The sequence below is a fragment of the Micropterus salmoides genome, unplaced genomic scaffold, assembly GCF_014851395.1.
Source record: "Micropterus salmoides isolate LMB-PRFRI ecotype aquatic unplaced genomic scaffold, ASM1485139v1 Ms_hic_scaffold_2439, whole genome shotgun sequence".
In the NCBI taxonomy this organism is placed as follows: domain Eukaryota; kingdom Metazoa; phylum Chordata; class Actinopteri; order Centrarchiformes; family Centrarchidae; genus Micropterus; species Micropterus salmoides.
In genome coordinates this window covers 10382-21621 of record NW_024041639.1, presented here as the reverse complement: position 1 = coordinate 21621, position 11240 = coordinate 10382, and the positions used below count along the sequence as shown (strand labels likewise).

The following is an 11240-nucleotide window of genomic DNA, read 5'->3' as shown; positions in this document are numbered from 1 at the left end:
ATAAATATGAACCAATCATGCATCCCCTCCCAGAATAACCTACTGCAGAGTAAATGCAGCAGAAAAACAAATGGTCTGATGTACACAGTAGCCTACTGTAAGTAAACACTATAGCTTCTGCCATGGTCAGTCACATAGACCTTTGAGATGTGGGTCCAGTTGGCTTTTTACAGCAAAATAGAAGAACTAGGGGTATCATGTCACACTTAAAAGGAAATTAGATAAGCATAGAGTAGATGAGTAAAATGTTGGTGTTTAATGCAGTCAAACATTATCCTCAGAAGATTCTAATCCTGGAGAAGTCAGTACGGTGAAGACGAACTGTTTAATATGATAAGGCCAGTAGGTAGCACCACATATCACTGACGTAAACTGTATGACAGACAAAGTACTGTAAATATGTAATTGTAAAGATGCAAATTAAACATAATAGTTTTGCATGCACTTTTCCCAATCTAAATCAAAACATAATTAAAACAAGTCAAGTCATTACTTCTACCTGCACCTGTCATTTTGACTTGTTCTCTACTCCTATTTTGTACTCCACATAAAATTGATGTAACTCTGAGGGAAGAGATTGCTATGATAATGACCACAAGAAGATTGAAAACAGACCTCTCTCACAGTGAACATTTTGTCATTACAGGAGAAGGCACAGGTGCAACAAATAACAATTATGACACCTGACTAGGTGTGTAAGTAAGCCACGGCAGTGAGTCACTTGCATTTCTCAGATGTCTATTATTATATCATTCATGATGTCATTCATGATGTGTTTGAGAAATGTCCCAATGTCCACTGTGAAAAAGGACTATCTAAGTGGCTAAGACGTTAAAATAGGCTTTGGTATGTTGCAATAAATGAAAACATATGGATTCTTTATTATTTGTCATGGATGGACAATGTTTTGGACCCTGTCGTTCTCCACAGTTTTGGTGCTCTCCCTTTGCTCTATTAACAATGTAACCCAAGTGACTACCCATTTAATCTCAGTCAGTAACAACACAGATTTTGTTTGCAGTTTCAGCCTTTTTACTCTGGCGGTAATAAGCGGTTGCTCAGAGAACACAAGTCCAGATTCATCAAAGGGACATCCCACACACTGCCTGTCACAGTCTATTCATGAAGCACAAGCTGACACATATTATGGGAGTTGAACATCAACAGTTTGCATGACAGGCCATATTGAAAACGTACAATGTAAATTCCAGTTGTCTATAAATAGATCTACTTATTTACTTTGCTACATGAGCCAATACAAGGTGCCATTCCTTTGTTGTCACTTTTTTTATCTGTATTTCATGTGCCCTCATTATTTTATCGTATTGTATAATGTTGCCACCCTCTGCCCTCAAACAGTAAATGTTTGCTTCTTGACCAAGGTGTTCATGCCACATGTTGTTCTTAAAGTTAGACCCAGTCAAGGATTTGTCAGCAATAAAACTGGACAGGTGGAAATAAAACTATACACATCACAAAAGTGATACATACTGTTGGTTAGTAGACATATATAGATATTAGCTTTGAAATGCATAAATGAACATGGTGTAATTGTACCAGAAATGCTGATTTGTTGACAGGAGCACAATTTGACTCCTGCCTTCATTGACAGCAGACATGTAAATGTAGAAACAGGGACATTGTTTGTAAACATATTCTTATGTTGAAAAAAAAAATTTACTATAATAGGTGATGTACTACATAGATCTGCTGCTTTCTACCATCTGGCAGTGAGTGTGTGCCTGTGTGTGTGTGTGTGTGTGTGTGTGTGTGTGACAGAAAGAGAGAACACTGGTTTTTCCTGTCAGTCAATCCATTTATCAAACATTTTTATTTTAGCTTATCCACAGGTGTTGAAAAGATTTATGTCGTTCCCGGCCAGAGAGAAAATAGATTACATGACAGCTCTGGATTAATGATTTCAAGCTTCAGTTCATTATTAACGCAACACCCTGTGTGTATACACAGGGTCAATGACTTTAACTGAGAAACCAGAAGAATTGTAACACTTGGTTATGTTCACACACAAGAATAACAGGTTCAGGTAATGGGTTTGCAGTCACATGGTTCACAGTAACCCGCTTCCCCACTAACTTAAATGTTATCTGACTTGCTTAATAACCAAGTCAGTGTCCAAAGGGATGTGTAATGATGAGCTTGCAGAAAACCTTATATCGGCAGGACAAGTAAAGGGAAATGAAGAGACGTTCTTCCTTTACATCTGTTTTTTATTTTGATTATTTTAATCCAAGACCTCTAGTTGAAATTGCATCCATGCTAATTACAAATTTACATGTATACAGTCTATGGTCTAAACAGCACTGTATTTGCTGTGGAGGCTGCAAGAGATAAGGATTGCAAACATTTCCTCACATGATTACACCCATCCCCCACTTTTTGCTGTAATTCTCAAACAAGAAAGCAGAAAAACGAGAAGGGGGAAACAGATTGGTTACAAAGGCTCTTCCATCTGCCAGTGAAAAATACCTGCAGCCACGTTTTCAGTGACCTAAAGTATTCAAAAAGGATTTGTTAAAATTGTTGTAAAGGCTTCATTCATTCTAATGGGTGATGGTGGGTGACAAAGATATTTTACTCATGAGTTATCACAGTCTCATAAAATAACCGAAATCCAGTTTATTTGTTTAAATGTTTGAATTGGATTTGAAGGTCCACATGTGCAGCATAAACCCTACAAGCGAAAGGCATAAAAGGACATGTGAAACTGGGGGGATGAAGAAGAAAATCCTCTGGAGAAGATTCTCCTTAGAGGGTTGGTGGAGCAATAGGAGCCAGAGGTGGGAAAAAAGCAAATTAGAAGAAAATCCCCAGAGAGTGATTTTAGAACTTTTAACTTTTAAAAGATCATATACTGAGTTTCCAGATTATTACTAAACCTAGATAAATGTAGCCCAATCAATTCCAACACAACAGCCCTGTAATATGTGAACTTTGTCTTACAAATTTTTTTTCAAGAATGTGTCAGTGAGGTGTTCAACTCTATGGTAATTTTAAAGGCTGTAGTTTGTGGTGCTGTTGAACTGTCTTGTATTATACTGAAAAGAGGTGGCCTGCACCGCTACTTGCTTACAGTGCCATCCTGAAATCACTTCCAGTTTGTCTCACAGCTTCATAACAATTTCCATCTAAATGCTGTTGGTTCAGGAATTTTCTAGAAAGCGGTTCATATTTAATGAACCCCCCCCCATTGCATTGGCATTGGCATTGTACACAAACTGGAGCACTATATGGCATGTGGTGCAGAGAATGAGTCAGACTGCCCACCAGCTGTGAGCATGGCTTGTGGGGAGGAGAAAAGACATTTCATGTAGGGCAGGCAACAGCCAACAACATTGGTGTGGGTGATTTACTGTGTTATTAGGATGGAGGCCAACAACAAGCTACAAAAATGGACTTGAGGCACAGTTTACAGAGAAATATTCAGATGACTGTAATGATAATGCTCTCAACACCTACATAATTATGCCCTTGTGCTACAAATCAACATCAATGAAATTAGTGGATCCCTAAGACAAAAATAAAATAATCATAGGTTACTTTCAGTTTTTTTTAGTGAGGTTTCAATGGGCCCATGTAGAGCAGGGCCACAGCTTTGGGGACACTAGGGCATGGGAGTTTTACTGACTTGAGAGTGAATTTAGCAATTACAAACTGTACTTTTTAACAGATGATTTTGATAGTTCTTGAAGTCAGTATTCTTAAATTTGACCGTTTTCAGCAAAGCTATCATGTAGGACAGACAGAAAGTATGATAGTGTTAGTTCACTTTTACTTTACTTCAATGTGTAACTAATCTGGAATTTCGATATCATAGGCTACTAATTGTTTGCAATCTCCAATTTGACGTCCATTAATATCTACTATTATTGTGTTTTCTCCCTCTTTGAGGCACATGACTTCGCTTACAAGTGCGTGCGACCAGACGCTGAAAGCCTATTATCCAATTAGCGGCGTTAGAGAAGGGCTCGTCCTTGGCACGGCAATTTCCCAATTAGAGAGGAACACGTGCATTTGCTCCCCTACTTAGGGACACAGGCCGTTCGTGTCTTCACAGAAAAAGACGCCAATCTGTGTGTAAAAATCCGTGTGTGAAAAGAGAAAGAGAAAAATGCACGCCTTGGTGAACGCCTTCATGCGCTGCCTCTCCTTTCTCTTGCCTCCCCCTTGGTTGTGTGTCAGCTTTTCCTGGTGGGTTGGGAATGAGTGCGAAGAGACGCTGCCGCGGCCCAATCCCAGAGCTCGTTTCAAAAGCAGAAAGCCTCTTACATATGAGGAAGTAGCAGCAGCAGCAGCAGCAGAAGCCCAAGGAGGCTCCAGCCTGTCGGTCTCACCAATTCAAGGCTGCGTCTCGCTGGCTGCTACAAGCCCCGCTGCTCATCAGGGCCCTCCGTCGGGTCGGATCTGGATCGGGGGTCTCTGGCGAGCCGTGGAGCGCGTCTTCGGAGCCCCCTGGGTCCTTCTCCGCCATCACTGGTGCCCGAAGAGGCGTCGAGCAGCTTTACGCACCCCGTATCCTGTCTGTGCCTTCGCGTCGAGCAAGATTAAAAGCTTCCAGGGAGGCGCTGCTGCTGCTGCTGCTACTACTACAACAGAAGAGGGGAAGGGAGCGGGTGGAAGCACCTTGACTTATTCGAGGAACATGAGTGGGACCGTGGGGATCCCCAATCCGAACCCAGCGGAGTGCGCCTCAGATGCGTCAGCGGAGCAGGGCATTGATGAGGTAATCACCGTGGATCAGCACACGCAGGAAATGGGGACGGTGACTATAACAGTGGCCATTCAAGCGGCCGAGGACGAGGAACCCGAGGAAGTGTCATCGAATAATATTGACTTCCTTGGAGGGAGCTGCAGTGAGGACGAAATCGGAAGGCATGACAAATCAAGGTTTGAGTTATTGCTACTCTTAAGTTAAATGTCTTAATAGCAGTGATAGTTGTGGTGACAGCAAGGTTTTGAATTTTAAGTAAATTATATCATTATGTAAACAAATGTCCTTGACACTTACTTTTGATATATTTGTCATTTTAGTTTTATTCAATATGTGAGTGCATCCCCAAATATCATGGCAGGCAGACTGGGAAAGTAAGGTTACACTACCAGTCTATTTCTGCATCGGATTTTATATTATGTATTGGCCGGTAACTTTATTTGTGAACCGCCAGTGGCTGATCAACACCGATACAGTTGGATTGCTTTACTTTGTTTCACTGAAACAATGCCAACTGTGTAGAAGTTTGCTATACAAATCAACTAAAATCCGGTGTAGCTCTATTACAGTAACAAACAAAAGGCTGTGAATGGCATCACCATGTATAAGGAGGACAATAGATGCTCACAGTAAACTTGAGGGATATTGTTCTCTCCTAGGTATGATGGCAGGGAAGCGTTTTTAACCACCTGTAGGCAGAATCAGTGCTATAGAGACAGGGAGAGGATGACACCTTCACTTTAATCTAATTCCCCTGCGTCATGGCCTGCTATTTTTATCCTCTGGCCTATAAGTTCCCTACTACTTGGACCAGTGCACAAAGAAGGAGTCAATGATAGAAAGGCCAAAGGGGAAAATAAACTGCCCTATCCATACCAAGCCTTCCAGTTTGCTTGTAGGTAAATGCATAATGGCTCTCTGGCATAAAGATCTTTAACACCTGTGACAGCCGGTGCTTTGTGGCACACTTTTCACACAGGATGTATTTTAAGGTCACTGAACATGTGATTAACCACATGCTTGGAATTTAGAGTATATGTGGCTATTTCACCTAAAATTACTACATTTCTTCAGACAGAGGCAGTACACTTATTTGTGACTTCAATGTGAACTTTATCACAGCCTTTTTTTTTTTTTTTTTTTAAATGTCCAGTATCTCCAACATCTGTGATGTGTTATTTGATTCACATAATTAAATCCTCCCTGTGTATGTGTTGACCGTAACAGTACTCTCTTCTGAAAGCTCAGCTCGTGGTTGTCTTTTATCTTACATCCCGGGGAAGCAGTGGGCTTGTGCCAGCCGTGCGGTCAGCCGGCTGGAAAGCTGTTGACTAAGGGTGTGCGAGGGAGGGGAGGAGGCTGGAGGAGGTGATGAGTCATCCACAAAATTTCATTCAGACCCTCACTCTGCATGGCTACCTGACTGTGTTGCTTCACAGCTTCCTCCATGTGTCTGACTGAGATTGTAATTGCAAATTGTGTGTTAGTAATGCAGTGTTAGTACCAGTTTTTGTAAATTGTGTGAAGTTGATTTAGTAAGCCACCATACTCCGTGTGGGAGGGAGAGCCTGTGACTCTGTGCCCCTCAGATGGAGAGGTCTTGGCAGTTTCAGGGACACTGTGGTGTCGAGGTCTGGCACTGAGGCATGGTGACTGTGGCTGGAGACGCAGCTTGTCAACTGCTGCAAGGAAAATTGGAAAGGGAAATGGCAGGACTTATTCCTGCCAACAAATTGCAAGACTCTGGCTTTTTGTATTAATGAAAGTGAAATGTGTAACAGTTGTAATATTGGCAGTTTAGGATATGAAGCATTCTGCTGTTTCAGTGATGTACTAGATACTAATCTCTGCTGACCATGATGCATGTTGTCTTCCCACACACAGTGGTGCCGGGACCAGTGGAGGGGAGGAGGAGAGCTGGCAGCCCCCAGATCCAGAGCTCATCGAGAAGTTGGTCGCCCAGATCGAGTACTACCTGTCAGATGAGAACCTGGAGCATGATGCCTTCCTGCTCAAACATGTCCGTCGCAACAAGCTCGGGTTTGTCAGCGTCAAGTTGCTCACTTCATTCAAAAAGGTAACCGTCACTGTGAAGCACTTGGGGTATAGTCTGACTCTGGAAACTCAGAAAATTGGAATTCCCTGTCTTGATATGGATGGAAATTGCACTCAAAGCTTTTTTTATATTATGGGCTATATATAGCGTGCACATCACATGCTACATTCAAATTTAAACACTGATACATGCCATTTTTAATTCCCAGTGATGTAGAGGTTAAGAAATTGAGAATTTAATAGCAATGACTTGGCTGTGTTCTGTGTCAACATAATGCTGTTGGGGATATGATATTATCACACTGATTCAACAGCTGGTGCTAAACTCAGCAAAAAAAGAAACGTCCCTTTTTCAGGACTGTGTATTTCAACAATAATGTTATAAAAATCCAAACAACTTTACAGATCTTCATTGTAAAGGGTTTAAACAATGTTTTCCATGCATGTTCAATTTACCATAATCAATTAATTAATATGCACCTGTGGAATGGTCATTAAGACCTTAACAGCTTACAGAGAGTAGGCACTTAAGGTCACAGTTCTAAAAACGCAGGACACTAAAGAGACTTGTCTACCGACTGTGAAAAACACCCAAAGAAAGATGCCCAGGGTCCCTGCTCATCTGCGTGAACGTGCATTAGGCATGCTGCAGGGAAGCATGAGGACTGCTGATGTGGCCAGGGCAATAAATTGCCATGTCCGCACTGTGAGACGGCTACGACAGCGCTACAGGGAGACAGGAAGGACAGCTGATCATCCTCGCAGTGGAAGACCACGTGTAACAACACCTGCACAGGATCGGTATATCCGAATATCACACCTGCGTGACAGGTACAGGATGGCCACAACAACTGCCCGAGTCACACCAGGAACACACAATCCCTCCATCAGTGCTCAGACTGTCCGCAATAGGCTGAGAGAGGCTGGACTGAGGGCTTGTAGGCCTGTTGTAAGGCAGGTCCTTACCAGACATCACCAGCACCAACGCCGCCTATGGGCACAAACCCACCTTCGCTGGACCAGACAGGAATGGCAAAAAGTGCTCTTCACTGATGAGTCACGGTTTTGTCTCACCAGGGGTGATGGATGGATTCGTGTTTATCGTCGAAGGAATGAGCGTTACACCGAGGCCTGTACTCTGGAGCGGGATCGATTTGGAGGTGGGGGGTCCGTCATGGTCTGGGGCGGTATATCACATCACCATTGGACTGAGCTTGTTGTCATTGCAGGCAATCTCAATGCCTTGCGGTACAGGGAAGACATCCTCCTCCCTCATGTGGTACCCTTTATGCATGCTCATCCGGAGATGATCCTCCAGCAGGACAATGCCACCAGCCATACTGCTCGTTCTGTGCGTGAGTTTCTGCATGACAGCAATGTCAGTGTTCTGCCATGGCCAGCGAAGAGCCCGGATCTCAATCCCATTGAGCACGTCTGGGACCTGTTGGATCGCAGGGTGAGGGCTAGGGCCATTCCCCCAGAAATGTCCAGGAACTTGCAAGTGCCTTGGTGGAAGAGTGGGGTAACATCTCACAGCAAGAACTGACAAATCTGGTCCAGTCCATGAGGAGGAGATGCACTGCAGTACTTCAAGCAGCTGGTGGCCACACCAGATACTGACTGGCACTTTTGATTTTGAGCCTCCCTTCATTCAGGGACAGATTATTCTCTTTCTGTTAGTCACATGTCTGTGAAACATTTTTCGTTTATGTCTTATGGTGTTGACTCTTTTAGTGTTCATACAAATATTTACACACATTAAGTTTACTGAAAGAAAAAACAGTTGAAAGTCAGAGGACGTTTCTTTTTTTGCTGAGTTTAGTTTAGGCTTATGCATGCAGATTTAAAAAAAACAAAATCTGTTTATGCCAGAAGTGATCTGAAGCCCCGTGCATATTTTTAATATAAACAATGATTCAAATATGATCAAATTATACAGTGACGAATGAGGATGTTTGGTGTTGGATCGGTTATGCTGTCAGATATTGATTTGGGAAGTATAACTGAAAGGATGGCAGTACACACTAATTGATTCTGCTGACAGGCCTCGGTTATTTAAATTTCTTTTTTTTTTTTTTAAAGGGAAGCTTCATGACCCTTAAAGAAGCTGTAGCAGGGATTATATTTGACCTAATGGTTATGAGATGGCCTTCTTAAATCATGTAGCATCTCGCATGTATAACACAAGCATTGTCTCTTTGCAGGTGAAACACTTGACTCGTGACTGGAGAACAACTGCCTATGCTTTGAGACACTCAAAGATACTTGAGCTGAATGATGAGGGGCGTAAGGTGCGGCGTAAATCAGCAGTGCCGGTCTTTGCCAGTGAGTCGTTGCCTAGCCGCATGCTGCTGTTAAGTGATTTGCAGAAGTGGCCAGAGCTGGCGGCTCTCACTAAGGATAATGGAGGCAGTGAGGGAGGAGCCATTCAGCAGGAGCAGCTGATGAAGCTGTTGCTGAAAGCGTTCGGAACATACGGTGCCATCGCCTCTGTCAGAGTCCTGAAGCCAGGGAAGGACCTGCCGGCTGACCTGAAGAGGCTGAGCGGCCGCTACACTCAGCTAGGTACTGAGGAATGTGCAATTGTGGAGTTTGAGGAGGTGGAGGCTGCTGTCAAAGCCAATGAAGCTGTGGGGAGCGAGGATGCAGGGGCCAGTTCCCTAGGGTTGAAAGTAGTCCTGATTGGCACCAAACCACCCAAGAAGAAGGTAACCAAAGAACGGCCACGTGAGGAGGGAGGGATGCGTAAGAGTCGCTCGCTCAACAGCAGAGTACGAGAGCTTCAGTACCATGGGGACGACTCGGCCTGCAGCTCTTCAGAGACTGAGAGTACCCCCACGTCTCCTAGGCTGACCAGAAAGTCCCAGTCCTGCAATAAGCTCAGCCCCACCACTGCGAGCATCAGCTTCCAGAACAATCACCTGAGTCCTGGTATGTCCCCGCGTAACAGTCCCTGGTCCAGCCCCCGTGCAAGTCCCTGTTCTCAGCGCAAATCTCCTCATTCCAACAAGTCTCCCTTAGTCAGCGAAGGCAGACTGAGCCCTGAACCGGGGCGCCGTTGGGCAGACTACTCCTCAGACAGTAGTCTTACCCCTTCAGGGAGCCCGTGGGTTCAGCGGCGCAAGCAGGTGGCTTCTCAGGAAAGCAGTCCGGTTGGCAGTCCGATGCTGGGTAGAAAGATCCAGAATGCTGACGGCCTGCCACCAGGGGTGATGAGGCTGCCAAGGGGTCCCGATGGAACCCGTGGCTTTCACTGTGTCACTGTTAGTGAGAGGGGAAAGACTGCTGCTACTCAGACTTGAAAAGTGGAGGATCCTTATACATTCCTTATCCCACAGAAGTAAGGATAGATTGGAAATTTGAGCTGTTCTTGGCTGTGTCGCTCAGCCCCCACCCCACATTTAAGACTGTGTAGATATATTTTTGTTGAGTGCATTAGTTTTCAGTCTTTGTTATATTTTTATACAACATTTGAGTTACCATGGTAACATTAGTGATTTACTAATGGAAATTTGAGTGAATGTACGTTTATATTGATTTGAAATGGACCATGTCACTCTGTCGCTGTCTAAACTTGTTCAACATGGGGGCGGGTTGGAGTGGAAGTTCCACCTTTTTGTGTTTTTTTTTTTTTTTTTTTTTTTTTTTTTAATTGAAACTCGGTCTTGTGTGGAAAAGCTCACAACATTGTCTGTGGATGGTGTATAAATGTGGTGTAAGTGGCATGGGCACATGGACTTGATAGCGATATCACCATATGCCTTTTCTGTGTTTGTCTACTGTGAGTTCCATTTTTACATGTTTAAACTGAGGCCATAATCGCCCCACTGCCATAAAGGTTGGACAGTTAAACTTGGACATGAGATTTTTTTTTATATATTTTTTTTTTTTTTATTTTGCCTTTTAATTTCAGTATGCTTTGGCAGTTGGGAAGGGTCTCCTCTAGTCCTATAATTTAAGTAGGTAGCTGCTTTATTTATTTTTTTAGCTTTTATTTTTTGCGTATGTTTCCATCATTCTCACAATGAGGTTTGAGGGATGTTCAGGTCAGGCAGAATAGATGCTGTTATGTTCTTGTCTTTACATCTGAGCTTGGGGTATTTGTACAGTGCGACTCCTATTGTACAAATAAATCACTAAAATTGCAATTGGCCTGACTTTCTCTTTTTGCTTGACACATTTTGAGGTAGTCATGATGGTCTGAAAAAAATCTCAATCTAATCTTTTTGCTTCAATGTGTAAATAAGATTCAAGTGAGATACTCTTGCTGAGCCAGGACCATAAAAGCAATTCTAGACTTGGAAATCAGAATTGGCACACTCGTAGTTTTGGGGGGGGTTGTTTAAATGCATTGCACAGATGGGAGGATAGCAGAGTTGGATTATAAGCTAGATCAACCCTCATAAGGAACCGAACACTGACAAAACAGGAGGAGACCAGTTGCACAAGTAATTTA

General features: G+C 43.3%; 1 protein-coding gene across 1 annotated transcript; it reads left to right on the top strand.

Moving 5' to 3' along the window:
• The first annotated feature begins 3858 nt into the window (after positions 1 to 3858).
• LOC119918816 (la-related protein 6-like) lies at positions 3859 to 10937 on the top strand. Its single transcript, XM_038739500.1, has 3 exons — positions 3859 to 4905; positions 6614 to 6806; positions 8989 to 10937. Exons 1-3 carry the CDS (start codon positions 4130 to 4132, stop codon positions 10084 to 10086), a joined length of 2067 nt encoding a protein of 688 aa, XP_038595428.1. The 5' UTR covers positions 3859 to 4129; the 3' UTR covers positions 10087 to 10937.
• The last annotated feature ends 303 nt before the right edge of the window (positions 10938 to 11240 follow it).

Coding starts and splice junctions, on each gene's coding strand:
- LOC119918816 (XM_038739500.1), top strand. CDS start 4,130: ATGCACGCCTTGGTGAACGCCTTCATGCGCTGCCTCTCCTTTCTCTTG. Junction 4,906..6,613: donor GGAAGGCATGACAAATCAAG/GTTTGAGTTATT, acceptor TCCCACACACAG/TGGTGCCGGGACCAGTGGAG. Junction 6,807..8,988: donor TGCTCACTTCATTCAAAAAG/GTAACCGTCACT, acceptor GTCTCTTTGCAG/GTGAAACACTTGACTCGTGA.